This window comes from Vanessa cardui, chromosome 11 (genome assembly GCF_905220365.1).
Source record: "Vanessa cardui chromosome 11, ilVanCard2.1, whole genome shotgun sequence".
Lineage (NCBI taxonomy): Eukaryota > Metazoa > Arthropoda > Insecta > Lepidoptera > Nymphalidae > Vanessa > Vanessa cardui.
In genome coordinates this window covers 5776279-5802120 of record NC_061133.1, presented here as the reverse complement: position 1 = coordinate 5802120, position 25842 = coordinate 5776279, and the positions used below count along the sequence as shown (strand labels likewise).

Here is a 25842-nt window from a genome sequence, read left to right as displayed (position 1 = left end):
AACTAAGTATGACCATAAAAAGAAAAGCTTTTAATACCTGTATCCTCCCCTGTATTACATACGGATGTGAGACCTGGTCCCTCACTCAGAACCACAGAGAAAAACTAGCCAAATGTCAACGGGCAATGGAGAGAAGTATGTTAAAAATAAGACTAAATGACAGAATTACCTCAGCAGAAGTAAGGAACAAAACCAAAGTCACCGATATAGTTACCCGAACGGACCGATTGAAATGGCGTTGGACAGGTCACATGCTACGCTGCAAGACAGAAAAATGGAGCAAGCAGGTAACACTCTGGTACCCAAGAGATGGAAGTAGACATCGGGGACGTCCAACAAGAAGATGGGAAGACGATTTTCGCTTTGCCTTGGGACCTTACTGGACCAGAGTAGCGACAGACAGAGTACAATGGAAGCAGTTGGAGGAGGCCTATGTCAAAAGACACACCGAACTGAGGGACATTTTATAACAAGAACACAACTATATACATACAAATAACTTAATTGTTCGGAATAAAGGGCTATAAATAAAATAAATAAATAAATAATCCTGATGTTTAGACTGAAAGAAATAACTCATCAACACATTAGATAGATATGAGTAACGAAAGAAAAAAAAACAATCTGTCAAAATTATTAAAATTACTGACACATGTGATGCATAAGCAGTTAAATGTCAACAGATTTGAAAATAGAATCCATCGCGTCAATCAGCAGAAAGTGGCATATTAGATATTGTTCCCACCCTATCCGTCTTCCCTCGACAAAATATTTGTCACCGTTAAAAGAACTTTGTAAAGTACGGTCGGCAAAAAAAATCCAGATTATAGTGTTCTAACAGAGCGCATTCGATTCAAGTTTCAAATATAGGTATTTGCACTCTATTAGGTGATTTAACTTTTCTAGGTACATTTGGCCTTTACTTGGCATTTGGCCTTTTATTATTATTATAGTCAGAGCGGGAATAATTAGAAGAAATACGATTGGTGTGTAAGAGAGATAGAGAGAGTTATACTTAATGTTTTAACCTTTTTTCTTCATATAATGTTTTGTATGATCCTTCCTGAAATATCCGTTAGACTATTATTAATAAGAATAATCCAAATTACATAAGTAAATAAGTTTGGATTGAATGGTATATTGTCATCCATTTTACTTTTCTACAAACAATGTCTAAGCTTCGTACACCTTCATGAAATCAATAATGATGAAATATGATGATTGATGAAGTTCGATGGATATAAAGTTATCAATCAATTATAAATTGAACGAAGCGTGTTAATTCTCAAGAGATTTGCAGTATTGTCGATTCTCTTTGGACCCCACATATAAGAAAGAGATAGCAATACTTTAAAAATTATGTTACAATAAAATTAATTTTCTCGTACGTTCTGTATACAACTCATAGTTAGATAGTCTTGCACTCTTTAGCTTTACCTAGCTCTCATTTGCCACGTGTAATGTGTGACTTAATTTATAATAATAACAATATATATTTGCTTGTATAGAATTCCCCTGTTGTTGCTGACTGTATCAATTGGATATCAATTTCTATTTGAAAGTCAGTATGCGGTTATTAGATTTATGAAGCGTTGAAACGTAGAACAATACGGTATTGTTCCAACGATTTACAATTGAAAGTTATCTTTATATAACATTATTACAAATTTATTTGATAATTTCAAGAACAATGAATGAACTTTATTATCGTGATCGATTTGAATAGATTTGTCACTTTCTTGAATAAGGCCTTATTTATTCAATTGATATTATTATTTGAAGTATATTATTACCTTCTTATATAACTATTGTAAGATTAAAAAAAAGTTGGCTGTATGTGTTCGAACGTTCGACAATATTTGAATAAATAAAAAACAATGTTGCCTTAAGAGAAGTTGCGTAAAATGTCAGACAATCAGTAATTTTCTCTACATAGGATGAATGAAGTATAGTTAATCTATTTATTGCTTATAAAAATAGTGATGTTTCTCGAAAGACTTTAGTTTAAAAATGTAGTCTTAGAGGATTCTTACATTTGTTAATGTATATGTAGCTGTAATACCTATCGGTTGCTAGTAATCTAATTTGATATTTATTTCACTGGTAGAAAGTTACATTATTGCAAAGTGCTATAGTATACAAATTATTTTTATAATATGTAATTAATAAATTGTAACCGTGCAAAGCCGGGAATGGTCGCTAGTACTCAATGCACATAAACAATTAAAACCCACTAAACAAAAAAAAAAAACGAAAAAACAAATGAATAGTTCATTTTTCAAATTAACACTACTTACAAAGAGTTAAGAATATTACAGAAGTGCCGCTAACATTAAATAGTTCCAATAAAATCAACACAGAGTTAAAAATAACATTCGTGAATCGATGAGGACACATCGATACATCAAATCCATTATGCGTGTCTAATAGATTTTTTTGGCTCTGGCCCATTCACAGCGCTCACAGCGTGGAGCCCGTCAATGGCCATTGTGGCATTGAGCCGAACCGACAGACAAACTTTTATTTGTAATGCCCCTAAATGGCTGTTGTCGGGATTAAGGTGCTTGATGCATTGTCATTTCCAAGTGCTAGAAATCGACAAATCCGATGTGGTACAGTTACCTTTATATTAGCTTAAAACTGCACAAAGCTTTTACGAGATCTGTCACTTTTGATAGGAGAGATACTTTTGTTGCTGAGATTAAACACTTTAAATAGAGATTATGGTCATTTTGAGTGTTTACGTTCGATGCACTTTTAAATTACTTTTAGAAATGTTAGGTTATAGGTACTTTATCCCTTTTGTAAATAATACAGATTAAAATTGTTTCACCTAATTATTTATTTTAGTAGGAATATACCTAACGTGTCTGAGTCGGGAAAAAAGTATTACTACTTATTATCCCAACTATAATAGATACTGTAAAATAAAAAAAAATCAAACTTTTTTTAATAGCTTATAGGTTTAGAGAAGCTGCACATAACTGTCTTAGAGGTGTTTTATTACCTTTAAATATCCAGCACCCTACGAAAAGGCTAAAGAACTATATGTACTTTAATCTTACTAGCTCTTCAATCAGATAGGAAATGTCTGTCCAATTCCTACTCAATAGTTTTCAATAAGACTAGGACCAAGAATTTACAATAAGCTTATAATTAATTAAAACAGATTTAAGAATTGGTATATTTATAGCTGCATTTTCTATTTATTTGAAACTTTACGATTTGCGGTAGTCCTTGTTTTTCAATGTAGTATAGATAAAATAAAAATGTATTTATTGAATTAAAACTAATATAAAGACTTTTTAGATATGCATGTGTGTCTATATACGATACAACCCCTATAGTAAATCGTAACGTTTTAAAATTATCTAAGTGCTCTTACTAAGTAGGTTGGTATATAGAAACAGATTTAGCATTAAAAAAAAACTACTTATATAATATATAAACTAGATGCCAGGGCCTCAAAAAACTCATCAGAATAAAATACGCACCGCCTTGTCTGCTACAAAGAATATACCAAAAAAATTAACAAGATGTTGACAGTCAATATGAAAAGAAAGCAAAGAAATCATTAAAACTTCATCCAAAATGATCTAATTAAAATATTTGTCTCATGAAACAATTATGAAAATAATAAATCCGTTCCGAGGACGGTAGCGACGGCACCCCACCATATATCTTTTTTATCGTCGCAACGACGTGTTTAACCCGTTCATTGACAAAAGGTATTTAAATTAAGCTGTCGAGGAAATTATATTTACTGCTCAACGACATACCGGCCAACCGTTAAATGCTCACGTGATTTCTGTTACGGTTTTAGATTTGTCGGTAATATTTGAAATTGGAACGCATTCGATTTCTTTTTCATTTTCATACGATTTTCAACTAGCCAATCTTGAACATTTTTTTTTATTAGGGATGATGTATAAATTGATGTGCATTAATGTATACAGGTGTATAATTATGTAATTGACAGAATTCTAGATTTTTTTATGATATAGGTAGGCAAAATGCAAATGGTCCACCTGATGGTAAGTTGTCACCATCATCCATAATCAATGACCCTGTAGGAAATATTAACCATTCCTATCATCACTAATACGCAACCAACTTTGAGAACTAAGATATTATGTTCCTTGTGCCTATAGTTACACTGGGTCACTCTACAAACCTGACCACAATTTTAACGCTAAAATAAGCTTTATTTGGCGTTAGAATATCTGATGAGAGGGTGGTATCGACCCAGGCCAGGCCAATATAAAAACATATTTATTAAAAAGATGTCAATTTGTTTTGACTAGTAAAATCAGATTATAATGATGTTAAAATATAGATAAAACAAAGCTGAGCCGTTAATAAAATGTTTTTCAAACAAGTGAAGATAAATGAAGTGTTAATTAAATCTTCCCGAAGTTATTTATGCTAGCATCCGTCAACGAAACGTCTGTCGCGCGACAAATTTAACAATGCGAGTGAGACACAATACGCAGAAAAAACATCCGATAATGACGCGCGAATCTGTCAAGATAATGTGTTTTACGAAATTTATCGAGCAACTCGAATTCCTTTTGGTGGAAATAATTTTACACCCAATTTCGCCAGAGATTTCATTCAATTAACACTTTAAGGTTCCGTATTTAACATTACTAATCCTTATGATTAATATGTCGTTTATTTCTTTTAAAAAACAATCTTTATTTTTGGCAGTTGAAGTATTTCAACTTCTGATTTAAATAATCTGTAAGATGAAATCTAAAATAGAGTAACTTCTGAGTTTCTTGCCGGTTCTTCTCGATATAATCTGCAATCCGAACCGGTAGCTTTACGTGATGTAGTTTGTCAAATGACGATTAAAAAGTGCTTGTTAAAGTCTACTTGAATAAAGTATATTTTGATTTTTGATTGTTTAGCTAGATGTGATTGTCAATGTGAATTCGATAATACGTAGTAGGTACATGACAAACTAGATAATATGAATATAGGTAAAAACCGCTATCGTTAATATTATATAAAAAGACAGTGAATTGCAATGAAGTAATACTGTATATTAAATTATAAGACGTAGAGCGCGTAAAATAAGCGTAGAGCGTTATATTGTATCAAGCTATCATTCTTTGCGTAAATAGGTATATATCTGTGTGTGTGTGTGTGTCTTCTGTATTTATGACGAATGAAATTGGCATAATATAGCGATACGTACATAAAAGTTCTTATGCTTTATTAATTACCACGTATCATCTGGGTGGTCCGATACGAAGTTACTCAAATTATTGAAACTACAAACATGCAACAACTTCAGACTCCCATTACAGGTAAAATATAGGTTTTCAACTCATTTAAACTAAATAACGTTCTTTCTTTTCTTTTTGTACATATGTATGTACGTATTGGAAGGAAAGAGACAGAACACATTTGCGCTTTAAAACATTCCTTAATTGAAATATCATACCAAAACTTTGTTCATACATCGAACTGGCAGATCTAGATTTTGGTATAGAAGTCGAAGTGTTGCAACACCTTCTAATAGCGAGTTAAAAAGAGGGAAATATCCGAAAAAAAAACAATTATTTCGACCAGGTCCTCCTCGTACCTTACCAAGGCTTCCTCACAATCAACTAACAGTTTGGAAACGCATAATGAACAAATATAAAAGTATTCATTTTCATTTATATGTATAGATGCATAAAGCCGACCACAGACTTGTGCCTACTTATTTCTAGACATGACAGTTGGCGAAACGTTGATTACATGTGAACTTTCCACGTTCCATTATTGTGTTGCAGAGGTTATTAATTTTTAATTCACAATTATTTCTTTTAAACAAGCATCTTTCATAATTTGCCTTGTTTAATTTACTTAACTATCACAAACAAAAAACGATGAAAGAAAATGTATATTATGTTCAAGCCATTTAAAAGTCTGCATACTTCTTTATAATGTGAAGTATAGATTATTACAATTTCAAACACACACGAAAACGACATGTACTGCGTTGTAATAAGAGAGAATATCGCTTGAATTTATAATATAGTATTGTAAGCTATAGAATGGACATAGTGTAATTTATTCAGGACATGTCTATTGCGGTTTCGAAGCGTAAAAACAGCTCAAACAGCTTGACCATAGGGACGCTACGGTTTCCTGCCCTCGCCACAAATGACCTTTTAAAGTACCCGGCTATACATATTAATGACTCATGAATCGATGATATTGATGGCAAATTGTGTCATATAATTATTAAGATTGGAAACAGCTGACTGCTTCAACAGTGAAAGGTGCTGGATATAATATTACCATTAGCATACTAAATAATGATTGTTACACACGTCAAGTAAATGACATGAAATTTAACGTTCTTAGATAATAACTTAAGTATCCTTATTTTACGAAAATATGGTATTTATTATTGATGACTTTATTTTGTGACGTCATTAAGTATTGTTCAAGTATAATATTATAGAATATTCATAAGTGTGCCACGCTCGAATTCAATTCTGAAACATTTTTTTATTTACATTTGTTTCTAATAGATATAAATAATTGCCCATATCTAAACTTACAGTCATTGATTATATTTGTCGATATACCTTTAACTGATAAAATAACATTACTGTATATATAATAAAATGTATCTTATGCTATTCATTTAAGAACTAAATTTGATTATCAGGACGGATACACTGCAAATCGTTTACAAAGGAATAGGCTATTTGAATTCTTATACTTTTCACACTATAATATATTTATCGAGTCAACTAATGTAAAATATACCAAGAAATTACAAAGAATATTTAAACCAGAGTTGTAAACTGTTAAAAAAAATGCTAAGCTTCTCATTTCTTGCAATTATTGCGGTATTCATATAAATATGTATATAGAATAGATAGATATGATATCAGTGCGATTCTGTATTCTGAGTTCACTTAGTATGTCACTTGTGAAATGTTTGACTAAAGTGACACACTATTTTAACAAGTGAATCCTATAAATCTTGTAACTATTATAGTCTCATATTACATTCTGATATTTCACACTTGTGTTCTGCAGTGAGATTCGAGTTTCTTTTTACAGAATAGCCCCACGATTTGTTATTATTATTTTACCCTGATAATAAAGCTACGTCAGAGGTGTCAAAAAAGATTGGGACGAAGTATATTTTATTTTCTCAATATATTTAAATTATTGTTTTATGTCTTCTCGTTTTAGGCCATCTGATTATGATATAACATTGATGAGTTATATAGGTATGTGTGTGTGTACTTGAACGTAGCCGGTTTATGTAGACCCTTATTACACGAGGGCAAAACGTATGTGTTGCTAGATCTATTTGAATTCGCTTACTTGTGATTATATCTAGGTATACCTGCGACTGCATCTAGCTTGCCATATTAGTTGTCATTTATGTATTAAGTTCCATTTATGTATGTTTTTATATATTTAATAATACAAATAATGATCCATGCCATACATACTTACTTGTATATACATATTATTTATTTAAACATCGAATTTTCATCAATAAATATATATACGTGTGAACGAACTAGCATAATAATACACGGGAGAAAAGCAAGGTGTTACCGCTCCGCTCAATTACACACTAATATGATTCACTGTTTATAATCTGTAGTCAATCATTAGTCTGCGAATAAATAAAGTTACTTGCGTATGTCGGTATACCGTCATGTTTAACTTAAGTTTTTACTGCCCCATGTCATGAAATATGCAACAGCCATAATTGTATTGCTTACAATTTTTAATTTTCTTTCGTTAAAGATACATCCGGAACTAATAAAATGGATTGAGTAACTAAAAAAGTATTTAATACAAACACAGTTTTTTTTTGTTAACTTTACTGTTAGAATGTGACCAATGAGCAATCTTGTTTCATAATCTAAAGCTAATTTCAACCAATCGAATGGGCATATTTTTTGGTACTGGTGACAAAAAAATCTATTATCATTTTTTTTAACACATAAAGCTTTTTTTATTGTAAATTTATTCTACATATTCCATCTGGCAAAAGATCCTCAATTTTAAAAACTCTGATAACGTTTCAAAGTGCCTGATTCGGTCATCATTAATGTCATCAGAATGGGCTGTAGTCGGCTTCTGTGTATAGACAACTTTTTACTTATATGGAAAAATGGACCTATAGTCAATAATGTTAAAAGGCGATAATCGCGTGACAGGGCTTGTAGGGTATTTGCAACTCATTGCATTAGCCGGGCTTGTTAGTGGCGCGGTGCGGGCAGCGGTAATGAAGGTAAGACGCAAGTCATGAGGGTAGAGGCGCCGCGCCGTCATCGCGCCCTGTCAATACGTGATGCCTCGACAGCGGAGAAGGTTATTTTCAAAGGCGCACCACTAATTAATACCCACTAGTCTATAAAAAGTGAAGGAGCGGTAACTTCTTTGTTCTACTGTCGACGCGATCTACCAATACGGTTGCCTATTTGTGTCGATGAAATATCGACGAGGATGTTTCATCGGGGGCTGATGGTTATTTATTTAATTTTGTTTTTATTTATTTGACCAACGGAATATATGCTAGGGATAAAAAACGAGATCGAATCCAATATGTAAATGAAAACAGGAACTCTTTATCGTTTTTATAAGAAAGGAGATAAATAATAAAATTTTATGACGAGTAAAACCTTTTTTGTTTAACAACCCCGTTTCAAATGTCGCTAACAGTGTCAAGACATCAATTAATTTAGCACGTTGTTCACAAAAGAAAGGCCGAGGCACCCCGCAGGCGCCGCCCGCCGCGTCCCCGTCACTCGAACTAATCTGGCTTATCAAATAACCGTAACGGATTCGATATAAACCATCTAACAGTGACTCGCATATACAGATATTATCCAACTTTGTTCTATTTCGCAACGCTATCTGCACATAAAAAAAGGGTTGACTCTCAAATTCGTTAGTGTTTTTTTTATAGGCTTGAAGTAAAAGGGATCATTATATTGTCAAGGTCACCAAAACCTATAGATATTGACGCCATAAAAAATAACTATTCGTTACATCGTCAATGCGCCACTAACTTTGGGAACTGAAATGTTATACATCTTGTTCTCACCTGTAGTTACGAACTGACTCAACTTTGATACCGGTTAACAATACTAAGTATTGCTGTGCAGGGTAAATGATGAGAGGTACCATTTCCGTCTGAGTGGGTACCATTACCTACTGAGACGGTCTTACACAAAGACCTTCAACAACAACAACAACACCCTGTAAATTTCCCACGGCTGTGCTAAGGTCTCCACTCCCTTTCGACGAGAAGGTTTGGATTTGGAACATATTCCACCACGCTGTTCCAATGCGGTTTAGTGGAAAAAGATTATGAATAAGAAGTCCTTCTACCGAGTAAAAAAATGAAAATGCTTTCCACCAACACCACACCACATGGCCATATATAATACATAATACATAGTCATATCATTTAATCCCTGCTTCATTATTAGCTCTATATACTAGCGTATTGTAGAGTAAAACTGTTCGGAACACCTGACGAATATGTCTACTCTACATCCTTCTATAAAGCGGTCGTCGAGCGTGACGTTGATTATTTATTACGAATCCCATTCCATAATATCTATACATACGGTATATATTATGCACTCTGTTATAAATACATGAACCATAACTTATATTTATATTTTAAAATTTAAATTAAAAAAATACATTTTCATATTGTAATTCCACAAATATTAAATAAGATATTACTTATCTGTTTTTTAGGACATTGTGTCATTTGTATGCTTTAGACTTATATCACAACTTTAAAAACATCTATTGAAAAATTACAATAAAATCTAGAACGTACTCTGTTTATATTTGTATAGGTAAACACTGTAATTTATACCTAATCTAACGCCCAATATCAATACTTAGTTTGTAATAGTAATTCGCTTGTTTAAACAGTCAGTGTTATTACGGGCGAAAGTGACATAACATAGTTCCTAAGCTTAGTGGCGTAATGCGAATATACAAGGTGCTCAAATTCCTTACACACCAATATCTGTGGATACTAGTAATCACTCACCGTGATTGTTATTCTACAAATTTAAAAAGAATCCTCTTTAATGTGTCAGGGTATATATAAGAGAAACAGTTTTATTTCATCGGTTAATATTTTGCATGGCAGTAATAAAATTGAGAGGATCTCATAAATTCGCAACAACACCAAACTGTAAAACCATTGCACACGTCCCATTATGTCCATTATAAGTACTATCGGAAATTGCAACTATCAACTGTAGCATCCGGCTTTTAACTGTAAATTTTCCGTTGGCAATTTGTTATTGTGTAAGATTGACGGATTTAAACAAATGGCATTTCCTTTTGTTTGAGCCACTATTAACTTAACTTGAGCCATAAATCTTACTGACAAACTATATGTAAATTATACAGTTTAAGTAAGAATCGTTTCCATGTTATATATAATCGAAAAGATAAAATATATTTTCTAATCAATTAAATTATAAATAGTGTTTACCGAACTGACAGTATTTCTTCTACTGTTATTTCAATTATTTTAATTGATAATATTAATGCGCGTCAATAGTTAGCAAATTTATTTAAAAAAAGCGGTTTATAAACACTGAAGATATTGGCACTAAACTTTTTTCTTTGCCAAAATATATGTAGATAAAAAGAAAAAAAATACCATGTATAAACAAACACACTATTTAACAATACTAACAAATTGACATTTCAAATGAAAACGATCCCAAATCCCAGATACTTAATATTAGAGGGTCGTAATGGTACCATTAGCTCCCTCCGCAAATATTTTATGCTCCTCTACGACGCAGACAAACCGCCATGAATACTCCACACTCCACTCGAGGGCTTTGAATCGCGCCTGCCATTAATGGTCACAGCGTTCACTTTGTTGATCTCTCGAAGGGTCCTTAGTTAACTGATAGTTCTTATTTTAAAAATATTGAATTTACATTACGAGTTTCTATGTAATTACGTCTAGTTTATGCACTTATTCACAATTATCTTTTAAGTTAAGTATGACGAACCTACAGCGTTGTGGTGTCTGCGGTCAGTTCATTCAGCACGTCCGATGTTACTCATTCATAACTGACCGAAGCCGCAACTTGCCACTCGTAGTAGAATCATTACATACAGTTTAGAACCACTTGTGGTTACAATTAAAGAGCATTTATACGTTAACTGCATAAAATTTAGCTTTAATAACTTTATATAGGATTGATATGATCGAGAGCTTTTGCGATAAGAGTCAGAAACACAGAATGGAAACGAATTCGTTGTACTTAGGTGGTCGCGTGGCTTAGACCGCCCGCTGCGGCCGACACTGCGCTATGCTAATTCAATTGTGTTATGAGAGCGGATAGCGGCGAGCGATAGCATCGACTCCGCCCGCATTATCATAATAATGCGCGAGTCACCTCGCAGACGCGCCTTGACGGTGTCGACATGCTCAATATCCGATATACAAACGATACACGACTACAGAATTAAATATGCACCACGACATGTAAGCGACGTATAAACCTTGTTACGGCGAGTCGCCAGACAATATAGTTTGAGCTTCGAAGCGATCTCGTTGAGTCACGGAAAGGCATCATCTAATCGATTCGCAGAAGTTTGAAAAGTGGCGAAAGCGGTTCTCATGGAGCTTCGCCCGCGGCCGGAGCGCCGACACTCACAGTTCTTGTCGACGATTACATTAATCTAGCGGGATGCAAATTGAATTATGGGACTTTTTGTGGCCTTTCATTGTTTAATATCACCGCTTTGTTCTTGCGCCGCTCCGTAAGTACGTGACGATCGAACACTCAGCGCCTTGTAATCGCTCGCTATCTCCTCTAACCCGCGCGCCGCAATTGTTCTGTTGCACTCTCGTTCGTGACGGCAAATTATAGTGTTTTATTTTATTACTTGCCTAATTATTGCTATTGTTACAAAGAACTATGTTCCCCTTTAACCGACTTTATTACATTATTCGATATCAGAATATTATATCAGTTTCAAACATCGTCTGTCCGACACGTATCTACTTCATCAGCGAAGCCATTAAAATAAATAAAAAGATGGATAAAAACAAAGTTAATTAGTTATGGATAAAAAACTACTACATTTATGAATTTTTATTTCGTTTGAAGCAAGTATAATTGTTTGAAATTATAAGACGAGGCTGAGAGACAATTATTCTGTCTATTGATGGACTTTACAAAACATATCATTGTCTTTGCCATTTGGTTTAGACCCTGGAGCCTCAAATTATTAAAGAAATAATACTTTTATTAAAAGAAAACCGTATAAAAGACAATTAACTGCACTTAAGCATCAATTAATATAATGATCGTCATATGTTTTATTGTATCGCGTAAAATGTCATGTTAAATTCCTACTTCTGTAGTTGTCATGTTGGATCGTTGCGGTTTCTTAACATTTTTACGTCGCTAAGTAAATGACAAAGTTATATCTGAAGTTATTCAGAATTTAAACGGCATATGTTCAAGTATAAGACATTAACCGCCATAAATACGTCGGATCTTGCTTTAGTGACTGTGATTGCCTCGGGGAACGTGTTCGGAACATTTTATTCGTTTGTTTGTTTGTTACTATCATAAATGGAGCTAATTATTATAATTTCTGTGAAAATTATTGGAATTATCTTGCTACCAAAAAATACGTGAATTTAAATGGAGTTTAACGATCTTTTCTTGGAACTGCAGAGACGCGGCCGAAGGCGATGTCGAACCGCACGCAATGTTGTAAGAATTATTTTGCATCAACCTTGAACTTATCTCTGCTTTTAATATGAGGCCAATCAGTTTTGATATAAATACTTTTTATTGCTTTTAATTATTATTGAATTTGAATTTTATTAGAACACATATTAATGATAAAAAAATAATAATAAAAAAAATAAGTAGTTGATACAACTAATTCACGGGCGTAGCAGTGTTAAAAATTGAACGTTTACCCTCTATAACCTCTTTATAAGCCGATAATTATAATTACGGATATATTATAATCGTGTTACGTATGATTTTATTTTTTTATTGTCAATTTATATAGCATTATACTCTACAATGTAACAAATACTCGTGAAGAATATCTAGCAATGATATGATGTTACTGAACAAAGAGGTATGGAAGGGGATCCCTTGTTTCCATTTCGTCGTTCGTTTTTTACCGAGTGTCAGAACTGGTTTATCAAATTGGTGCTCCTATTATCTGCACTCCGCCGGTGAAGGTCGGCCGACACTTCAGAATTTTGGAGCAGATTCCATCACGCAAAATATTACTAGAAGTTTTTTGTAGCCGAAAACAAATTCTATAATCATTTTCCTAAAAATACAAATTGTAATTTTGCGATATCGATAACTAAGAAAAACGAATAATATGTTAAAAATGTTGCCTAAACACTATTTATAGTGTCGGCTCCGTACATCGTATACCTGTATTATTTATAATACAGGTATACGATGTACGATGGTTCCATTAGCTGGAACAAATATTTTTTGTAAATATAGTACAATTTTTAACGTCTGTTAAAACTACTCTGGTGAGTGAAGGCGTGAAACCACGCTAGTTATAATGGTCATTAGACCGCTTCACGCGCCCACATGGCGGTCTCGAATTGTGCCGCAACAAATTATTTATTTAAATGGAAATTATCGACTTGTGACGTCCGCTTTTCACGCGCATGTGTGATTAATTCAAACGACATATGCGTCAGAGGGTCTCGTTTTTGTGTCCGGATTGAAAATGTCACGGTCTATTGACGATGTTCAAATTTGACTTTGTTCTATTCCATTTTTAAATTTGCAAAATTTCTTATTCTTGTTGTTTTTTTTTAAATAGCTCTACATTATAACAGGCTTAGTCCGATATCGTTACAGTTTATGTTTTCCTTAAAATTCACCACAAACTATATTAAGTAACTATATCAACATTGAATATATTTATTCATTTCATATTATTACCAATAGTTATTTTCTATTTTAACTATAATACCATACACATTCATTTAATAAAATACCATTTTGAACAAATGCAAATTGTCGAATAATATTTAAAATAGGCTCAATAGCAGCAGTTCGTAATTCTTACTTGAAAATACATAGCATTGATAATCATAATCATTGAAATAAATGTAATATCATAAATAAATATTGTTATCAATTATATAATACTCAACAAATAAACGTATTCTCGTCGTGAGTCGTTACAACGACAGCATTTCACAGTCGGTCGGTCGCGTGTGATGTCGGCTAATGTCGAAATAATGCCTCGCTATCATTATCTTTTACTTAATTCTCAACTACTAGTTTTACAAAGAATCCTGAAATAACAAACCTTAAATACTCTTTTGTTGATTTATAACTTTTTTTTATTCGTTTCTTAGTTATTATTGAGTCATGAAGTGAGCTGTTATATTACTATTAGTAATTTTATTTGCATTCATTTATAACGTCCACAACTATGATACTTATATTAATTTTATATTATTCTTGAGTATTTATTTGCTATATATAAAGAAATACACAGTATTCCATGCTTTCTTTCTTGGTTTCCAGGTTGGTAAATCTATTTAACAAAATGATATTCTAATAAACAGATATGTTATATCCATACTAAACAACAGAAAAAAGTGTGCCGCGCCGGGGACTGTTTATTTTACATTTCATTACAAGTAAAAAGGATAGCTTGATAAAAACAATAAGTAAAAGGGATAACTAGATGTTTTAATTATGCAAAACGTATTACTACGTAATTATGAGGTATTATCACGTATTACTACGTAAGACGTTACGTTACGTTTTCTAGTCTACACTTTTTGCGTGTCAATAAATAACATATCTGTTTACTAGAACATCATTGATATAACACTACTAAAAATTGCTCATAATTTCCCTTATAGCTTCTTACAATACATGGGACATATTTACAAACAGTACATGAATCCCAATATTCTATTTTTAAGAATACAACCAGAATCATTATTATCAAGGATTCCATACACAGATAATACAAAGCGTATCTACCATATGATATTCTGGATGGCACACTAATCAATACATCCCCTTATGTGTCGAATTACTGGCGACGGAATAGCACCCCTTCCGTCATCCTTGCTCGTAATTAGGCAGTTTATTATAGAAGAGCTTCGAATTATTCCGTAATTTGATGTCATATTGTAATTGGAAACAAAATAATAAGTATTTACATGTCCCAAGCAACGTGCTTAAAATTTAACTAAGTAATCTTTAATTTGTAAATTATAATAATTCTATAGAGGAGGCCTTTAGCCCAGCAGTGGGAATTTACAGGCTGTTACTTTTACTTTTACTATAGAAATTACTTTATAATTGATAGCAGATTTTCTTGACTTATATTCCAATTTCAAAGGAGGTAATATCGCCATAGCTGTACATTGTATTAAATATTTCCTGTGAAGAATATCTATCATTAAAGCTTAAGAATTAAGTGATAACTAACCGGGGCGCTTATTACCTTGTAGGTATTAAACGCGGATGCAAACAGTTTTCTGGAAATCTCAATTCGCCCCAAAAAATATTTATTTTAAGAGACTTTGTAGCCTCACCTATGATATATAAGACAAGACCATACGACCAATAAGCTTAGCTCTAAGTTAAACGGGGCTGGGGAAAACAAAGTATTCAAATGAAAAAATGTGTAAATAAATAGAAATAAATAATCACAGATAAAAAATTTGGAATGCAAATATATAAAATTACTAAATTAAAAAATATATAGAATCTTTAACGTGTATAGCAGTGATTTCCCATCACAGCGCCGCGACGGCGGAACTCCGAAGCGTACGGCGTACGATTTCACCCGGAATTAACTGGATAATACTATAATAGTGCAATTAGCCATCGGCAATTTGCTCTCGGATTATCGACATTGAATTATACTCGAGTTATTTCGTTATACGTTCAGATATCGAACAGGAGTCATAGTTGTTAGCGCAAGATTATAAAATGAAACTGTTTAAAGTCAAGGAAAATTTATTCATACAAATTGATTTTATAATATAGCGTTTTTGTTATGCTAATTTTGAAAATGGAATTCCTTTTTAAATTATTTATGTCACTAACAATTGAAATTGGAATTTAAAAGATTTTGACATTGATTTTTAAAAAAAGGAAATACAGTTCAGACTTGCCATGTATGTTACACAGATTATATAAACAATGATTTTAAAAATCTCATGTTCTTATAATAAATATCCAATTCGAGTTTGTTGTGAGCACTCGATTACTAGTATCATTATATTCAACGGCGTGTTGTCGAAAAAATATTAGGTCATAAGTATAGTTATGAATTTTATGAAATACAATTTCCTCTGTAACGACTTCACGATCATCTTAATAACACGTCGAGGGCTAAGCGTTTCGCTTGAATATTCATTTCGGTTCATCATAATTTTGGTAGATAATTTAAAATTATCCAATCTGAACCGCGCCAGCGTCGTATGTGCTCCGATAATTTTTTTTCTCGAAGTTATTTATTGCGTTAAGCTGTTATATGTTTTTGTGATAAATAAACACTCATTTATAATCGTAAAACGTTTTTTTTTGTTGATATGTTTTTATGAGTTATAATATGTAATAAAAAGTATAGTATCCAAATAAGTACCTACATTTTGATTAATCAAGTAAGATATGTAACTACCTAATTAGTCTGCAATCTAGCGGCGTAGTGGAAAGGAAAGATTCTAGAGCTTCAAAAGTTACTCAATATCTAATAGTAGTAAGTACCATTCATTCATAAGGTATTATAAAGTCAAACAGTGATCTTATATAGTAATAAAGTGAACCGATTTTTGTCCCGGATTATGGGACGATAGTTAAACATAAAAAAATTATATTGTGGTCTTATTTTGAAGAACTCCAGCCAGGATTCTTTATTATAATTTAATAAAGAAACATTTTAGTGAGCAGAGAAAGAGTTTATAGAGTAGTTGATATTAAACATTTAATTCAAAAGAGGTTTGATCAATTTAAAAGAAATCAAATCAAAACAATACCTATAAAAACTCTTTTGAATAAACGCGAAGTTTCTCAGGCCACTCGCTTGAACCTACTATTGTTGTATACCAATTTTAAAAGTGAGTGAGACAATATCATTGCAGGCACAAGGGGCATAACATTTCAGTTACTGATATTGGTGGCGATGTAAGGAGTGTTCAATATTGCTTAAGGTGCCGATATCAATGAGTGGTGACATACCATGAGGTGCCTGATATGCTTGTCCCCCTAACGGAACCCAACCTATAACCTACTTTTAGGTATTAGTTTTAGCTAAGTAAAGTAACTGGCAATTTGCTACAATTTCGGCGAAAATAAATCGTAAATTAAATATAGAGATTTTAATATTTTTTTACCAATAAGTTAATACATTTTTAATATAATGTAATAAATGTTTTCTAAACTTCCTAATATTTGCATGCTGTATCTGCCTTAAAAGATAATGCATTTAGAACTAAGCTACACTGTAATTCTTTTTACCCAATATTGTATTAATGTAATTATCACTGGTGGATCTTAAATAAATAAATAAATAAATAAAATTACGGTAGCTTAAACGGTCGCAAACGATGTGACATGACAGTGGTTGTTTATAAACACTATGTTGTTATTATAAACACTACGGTCCAGTAACATACTAATAGTTTACTGACATACATATCACTTTATTGTACATTGTTAAAACTATGCCAAAAAATATTTATCAACTTAAATAAAAATAAAATAGAAATGATAAATATAATTAATTATTATTACAACTTTTTAGGTTACAATAGAAAACATACATAATATTAAAAAAAAAATCTAATTTTTTAATTTACGTAAGATAGGCAAAGACAGTAAAATATAAATCATATGAGCATGACATAGCACCAATTAAAAAAAAATACATCACATTACATGTAATTACAATGAAAACAATAATTATTTTGATCACTTAAAATAATATAATAGAAACAAAATGTCTTCAGTCGTTCGAAGTACTGTTATTATGTAGTTATAGAAGTATACAAATACGATATAGGATGTATTAAGTGCGCATTGATTAACTTAATAACTCCCGTTTCTAGTTAATAGCGAAGCCTGCCCGCAATTTAGTAATTCAATTTATTGGCCTGTTTAAAACATCCGGCTACCTTTCGAGCCACATAATTTGCTTTATTATTTTTCTTATTAAACAACTGCAAATTATATTTTATAATTGTATAAGGCGGTGACATAATATTTATAGATGTATAGATTCAATATTAAAATCATTCATTCTGATAATAATAATAATATGAGACAACATCACAGCACTCTGATCCCAATGTAAGTAGCTAAGTTTGTGTTATGGAAAATCAAAAGTAACGACGGTACCTCAAACACCCAGATCCAAGTCAACATAGAAAATAAATGATTATCTACTTCGATTCGGCCGGGAATCGAACCCGAGACCTCGGAGTGGTGGACCTGTGAAAACCGGTGTACTCGTACACACCACTCGACCACGGAGGTGGTCACTCATTCAATCATTATTTATGTACTAAGTACACACTACTACACTACTTATATACTACTCTACATATATATTAAAAAAGCTTCTTTATCGACTATTCTAGGTAATATTAATTCAACCACATTTAGTAATTTAGATTTTGATGTAACAAATTCTACAAAGGTATTTTCTAATAGACATTATTAAGTAATATTATGTTACGTGTACAATATTAAATATCACCAACCGTGAAGAAATCTTTAAAGTATCGGATTCGATATTTATTTTCTTAATAAATAAATTTATGAAATAATACAGAACATTCTTATGGCTGTCAGTAAAAAATCCACTCGAGTCCACCGCGTATCGTTCTCCGAGAGGCGCATTATTTTTGACCGGCTTACCTGTTCCGATACTACAATTTCGTGCTCACGTAAGATGATTTCGTTTTATTCCGGTTCGTGTTTTTTATGACAATGATCTCCGTCATTTTTGACAAGGAAAAGGCCATCAAGTTTGTAATGCGACGTATGGCGCCGGAGTGTCGGCACGGTCTCATCTACGCTTTGATCCAATCTGTGGTTAGTTGAGTCAGTTGACGACCAATTACCTGTATCATTCTGGTCGACCCGCGCCCAAATGGAGCATAATCTCTAGCGTAATTATGACTTCAGTCATCTCACTGCTCGCATCGAATCGACGCATGCGCATTATTATTGTCTAGAACGGTGTGAATCGCGTTTATCTTATATATATACATACATTATACATACATATCCTATTATATTTTGACAGTTTCAAATGTTACTGTTCATAGTCGTTTTATTATTAGTATGCTTAATAATAGGTATATTATCAAATATTTTAAAATTAAAAAAACAAATAAACTCACCAAGAATGGATTGAATTAAAAAATTTGATTGAAAAAAAAATTAGATATAATGAATTTGCAATTAAAAATCAGAGCTAACCTACTGGTGGTCACCAGGATGTTACTGGACCGTAGTGTTTGTTTATATGTCAAATCGTGATCGGCGGCAAAAAAAGTAAAATCCTGTTATTTTGACTTGTAGGAGGTATATTCATACCAATTTGCATTGTAGCCACCTACTATATTCCGTAATAAACGCTAAATAGCTTTGTCTTAAGGCAATTTCGTATAAAAACATTTTATTTTATTTACTAATGTTTTGATACATGTACGATGACTTTTTTACCAATTTGAGTTTTCACTAAATAAATATCTGCTAAGAAGCAGGAAAAGAAACGCTTCATGTGAATTACATGACTGAGCAACTCTGATTTTATAATTTATAATAAGTATAATACAGTAATTTTACTTTTAAAATGAAACGAAGTCAGCGCAAGTTACAATAGAAAACTTACCTAAATTTAATTACGTCATAGACCAATACGCAGTCACGTTGCAAGTATGTTATATACCTATAGAGATGGTGATTGTCTCTGAATAAAAAAAAAATAATAAGAATTGTGTCACTGAATTTGATTACTTAATCTCATGGTGGTTTTATCTTTTACGTTATTTTTTTTAGCAATTATAAATATGTATACGAACTGTTTTATAAGTTATTTGACCTGGTTCCAACTCACTGTTACAAGATATACCTGCATATACACTCAAGATTAAAATAATGCAATAATTAGGCTCTATTATGTGTGAATCCTGCATAAAACCATGTAATTTAAACTGAAACTTATGAAAGAGTCTTAGTATTTCCATTCTTACGATATAGAGTCGCTGATCTGTATGTGTTGCCTAGAATTCGATCGAGTTCAGCAGTTGTAAATCCGCGCACATTGCGGCGACAGCTGCGCCAATCACAATGTAATGGGCGTGGTCCCGCGCCCCGTCCCGGCGACTCGTGATCCCCGGATTATATTATTGCGTACAATGAAGCTTTTTTATCGAGCCTTTGTCTCATATTAGGGTGAAATATCCGGTCGGATGTTTCTTCTCCGTTCATTTTATTGTACGCGAAATGAATACCGACGAAAGGATTGTTCGTGATTTACGCGTACATTTCTGTCTCCGCTCGCTGGCGCCCTTTGCATAGGAGAGGAATAAAACAAAACCGATGTATTATAATAAGATCGGGACCGAAGTAATACCGGCCGCGGCAGACAGCATTTATTAATTACGACGTCCCGCGGCGGCGAGCGGTAGCGGTTCGGAGCTGTCACCGCTCTGCCTAATTGTAAATACGCTACCTATAAACTCCTTACAATTTATTTATATTGTTTTTAAACGCCTCAGGCTCGACCTAAACACCACTGTATTAGGTCCCGTATATATTAGACTATAAATCAGACTCGGACGTTTCCCACGGTTTCAAAGTCGTTCCTTAATTAAACCTCAATAAAGTGTTCATTCGAAGATATTAATTATTCATTGTCTATCTTTGCAGGAGCACCCGAGTCTACGCGGCACGCCTTTGGCGATGCTTGCAGCTCAGTGTAACAAGCTTTCGAGTAAATCGCCTCCGCCTTTAGCCGACGCAGCCGTCGGCAAAGGCTTTCATCCATGGAAGAAAAGTCCTGGCACCCATTCTCCGCCTGGCGCTGGTATCGCACCGCGGTCCCAGGCTCAGGCCTGTGCGCCGTACGCACGGGCACCGACATCGTGCGCTGCGGCACCATCATACGGCAATGAGCTCTACTTTCCGTCCTCCGGCGATCAACTGCTCGGAAAGAGTGAATCAAGCGCAAGTCTCGGTTCAATGTACTCAAGACACCCGTACGAATCTTGGCCATTCAATGTTGGAAGCGGTGGTAGCAGTGGCGCATTGAAAGCAGCAGAAATGGGGGGCGTCGGTGCCGTTGGCAGTACGTGGTGGGACGTACATAGTGGATGGCTAGACGTCGGAGGACAGATGGCAAATTATGCTGGTCAAGATTATTCCCAACTTACACATTCGCTGTCCGGTGGAGCACACTTATTGCCTCCCGCTCCTCATCTGTTACAAGACGCTTACAAATCAGTGCTGCCCACACAAGGATCTTTCGGCCTTCACGCTCCGGGTTCCCCCGCACCTCCGGCTCAAGCACCATCTCCCCGATCACAAAGGCGGTATGCCGGTCGTGCTACATGTGACTGCCCCAACTGCCAAGAAGCCGAACGACTCGGTCCTGCGGGGGCTCATCTTCGTAAGAAAAACATACACAGTTGCCATATACCAGGATGTGGCAAAGTTTATGGCAAAACATCCCACTTAAAAGCGCATTTGCGCTGGCATACCGGCGAGAGACCGTTCGTTTGTAACTGGCTTTTCTGCGGCAAAAGGTTTACACGCTCTGATGAATTGCAGCGACATCTAAGAACGCACACTGGCGAGAAGAGGTTTGCGTGTCCGGTGTGTAACAAACGTTTTATGCGTTCAGACCATCTAGCAAAGCACGTGAAAACGCACAACGGTGGCAAAAAAGGCAGCTCTGAATCATGTTCAGATTCAGAAGAGAACAGTCAGGGTGAGACCGGTGGCGGCGGTCGGTCTCCCGAGCATCCATTGGACGTGAAGCCGGGCGCGCTGGTGTGACGGGGGAGCGCGGCGCTCGCAGTGCCGCACCACGCCTCAACGCTCCTGTGATACCGCCGCCGCAGCCGCCGCTCTCGTCTGTACATAGCACATATCAAGCACTGTATATTAAAGTGAATTTGTAATAAAAAATGAAAGACTCGGCAGTGTGTCGCTGCCTCGACATTGTTTATGTGTTTGTGGTGAGACTTGAAAGTGTACAGTATAGATATTATTAAATATTATCTATTATATAATAACTAAATATTATATAGTAAAATAGTTTAAGTAGAATCACACTCTTAGTCCAAAATCGCAGTTGTAATTTATTTCATTAATTGTTTTTATTGTAAAGATATATCTATAATAATTACCTCAAATCAACAAATGACATTAGAAAGAATAAACACAATATTTATTTATCATTTGTTTTGAATACAGTAGAAGTTTTAATTTATATGTAATGTCAATATCTCAGTAAGATTTTACGAATGAGGAATGAAATGCGTAAGAAATATACAAACTAAAATAAAGTTAGGTCATATTTGTGGATAATTGTATAACTAATAGTAGAAATTTTTAAATGTTTTATAATTTTCGATCTTTTAAATAAAGAACAAAGCAAATTATTGTTTTGAATGGTATGTACTTAGTTATTTTTTTTTGCATTCAATATTATGTTGAATTAACGTCCAACGACTCAAAACGATGAAACTGGTTCGTGAATATGAACCTCATACAAAACTTCGGTATGTAATTGCTATTCCCATAGCTTAATAGTTTTATGTGTAAATTAATATTTGTTATGATATGTACAAAATTGTGCGAATAAAATTGCCTGATATGATTTTATAAAAATTGAATATATTTTCCGAGTGGATATTTGCATTTTTATTTATTAATTAACCTTTTTTTAACAATATTTTGTGAAAGTAATAGTCAATTAACAAATTTACAATCACTATAAAAAGAAATAATAAAATATTTCAAATTTAGAATCTAGAATCACCATATTTAATAACAAGGTATTATATCAATTAATTACTGTTTATTTGTAATGAAGAACTTAAAGTTCAAGATCATAAATTCCAAAAATAATCATGCTATCCTGATTTCGTTAATTATTTTGGAACATGATATAAAAAGTACGCGATCATACATTTTTACATTAAAATGCATCCTCTATACTTTTATATAATTTTAAAATACAAATATAAATATAAATCGTCCAAGCAAACATAGTAATAAACTTTAGCTTTATAAATTATTGTAATTTAATTTTTGAATAACAAAAAAATATTATCGTTAATATAAAAAGTTCAATGAAAAAGCCTTTAAAGAAAATCTTAACTAAAACTCTTCTTTGAAACATCTCTGTAAGTAATAAGTACTTATTAGTTAGATACGCTAACCTTTTTTGTTCCTGATGTTTTATCTTTATTGATAAATGTCCTTATACTTTATAAACTATAAACTAAAAACTGTTAAGACAACATTTACATTACAACAGTTCTAATAACAATAAGGTTTAAATAAGAAAAATTATATGACATTTTGACATAGAATATACAACGTATTTATAAACTGCAGGCCGTTGTTGACAATCAGCCCTACATCAAAAAAAAAGTTGACGAACAAAATTTTCTTGGGTTGGTATGACTTTCAAACAATAAATTGCTACTTACGCTAGTCAATATTATACTTCTCAACACACTAATTTAATTAAATATAAAATAGACCAGCATATTCACAGCATTGACGTATTATATACTGAATTTTAAGAACACATTCAGCAACATCGCAAGTATAATTTAAGCGAGTAAAGAGATTGTATGATATTTCAGGAATTGGTAAGTTAATTGTTAATGAGGTCAGCGTTATTCTGTAAGACATCACTTCGTACGTAAGTGGTTATTAAGTTTTCGGAATGAATATTAATAAAAACAATTTAATAATGAATTTTTTGTTGTCAAATTTTAAACAATGCTGAGCGAGGCTGTTTTGGACTTGAGAAATTTGGAATTGGACGGGAAATACGACAGTTGAATTCACTGTAAATTGTAACAGTAAGAATAATGAATTAAAATTTGTAAGACTAGCTACTTAAAGTATATTTAAAATCTACATCACTATCATTCACTGCTGAGAAAAGATCTCCCCTAAAGACCACTAAAGCTAGTCTTGCACTACTCGCAGTGGCTTCATCCTCACGAGATCGTCGGTCGGTCTATTTGTAGGGGGCTGATCACGCTCATATCATAGTAATTGTTTATATTGGTAACTTAGTGTTTCATTGAGAGGAGATTACAGTACATCATATATAAAATGTTGCAAATCGAATAGCAGTGATATGCTATATTCAACGTTATAATTATTATGTATCAATGTCACAATTGGCATGTATCAATTTCTAATATTTCACAATCATGTTCCGTTGAGTTACGAGTTTGTTCTAAAAGTAAGTATTCTGTTAGTGACTCTACTGATACTTTTCTCAATAACCTTGAGTCATTATCATCATAATAGAAATAGCTGCTTCACAAATAAATTTCATTGGAACAGTTAGGTATGGTTACCAATTGCTAGTGATAATTCTACCATATTGTTTAAATGCGGACTATGTTTAATCCATATATATGGCAAGTACATCTAACTCAAATACCATTTTTTATCTTACAATATATTGCTCCATTTCCAACTTCTAAGTATTAGATGAAATAAATAAGTAGAAACTAAAAATAAGCTGAAAGAAACATGGATGTCCTTAGGCTTAATATCGTCAATTAAAATGATTTAAGATATAGATTTCCACTGATGATCTTAAAGTAAAAAAAGTAACAGCCTGTTAACTTCCATTGCTGGGATGGGGCCTCCTCCTCCATTAAGGAGAGGGTTTGGAACATATTCCACTACGCTGTTCCAATGCGGGTTGATGGAATGCACATGTGGCAGAATTTGATGAAATTAGTTTACCGCCGAGAACGAGATGAATTATAAACACAAATTAAGCACATATAGATATATAGTGGTGCTTGCCTGGGTTTGAACCCGCAATCATCACGCGTTCTAACACTAGGCCATCTCATGCTATATGCTGATGATCTTATAAAAGAATTAAAATTGACCGGATATTAAATTATGGACGTTTGTCGGTTTAGATAATGTTTTACAATAAGAATTGTGTTAAAGTATTCAAATGTTTCAAATTAAATTACGATAAGAAATTTTGGTGTCAAAAAGTGATCCCAGTTAATTATATTTACTTGAATACTAAGTGCTTATAACGACACAACACAAACGCGCTGATATTTACAGTTTTTAATCAAAAAATTCGGTATATTCGTGTCAAAGAATGATCGTAAGTCACACGAAGGTACATTTAAAACTGAGTCTTATGACATACGAAAAATGGCGCTTTCCATTTCACATTGGGACGTAATTACGTCGTTTGAATTTAATTTATTGAACGCCGCAAAGAGGGCGACGTTCATCGTAAAAAGCGAATTGAAACCACAAATAATGAGGAGAGGGGAAGTGTCGCCTCCGCGGGTGGGCATCACCTCGTGCTTGAAAAACTGAGTAAAACCGAAGTCATCTACAAGCCGCAGACTCCATTACGGCGCTCGTGTCGCGGCCTAGCTTAATCTTACTTTATTAATGACGCGCGACGGTGGTCTGACGCTCGACCGCCATTGATATCTCTATTCGCTTGAATGGTATACTTTTTGTCCGGATTTTAATCTAGTGTTTGTTTAGTTTGGATCTAAATTGAATGATG

The 25842-nt window shown here is 33.4% G+C and overlaps 1 protein-coding gene across 4 annotated transcripts in view; it reads left to right on the top strand.

Annotated features, from left to right (window-relative positions):
* LOC124533855 (transcription factor Sp9-like) overlaps window positions 1–22944 on the top strand; it is an 82418-nt gene extending 59474 nt beyond the window's left edge. For all 4 annotated transcript variants that reach the window (XM_047109401.1, XM_047109398.1, XM_047109399.1 and 1 more), the window contains one exon: window positions 20958–22944. In XM_047109401.1, the coding sequence (XP_046965357.1) occupies window positions 20958–22085 (1128 nt within the window). In that variant the 3' untranslated portion in view covers window positions 22086–22944. The remainder of the gene's footprint in view (window positions 1–20957) is intronic.
* Window positions 22945–25842: the final 2898 nt, after the last annotated feature.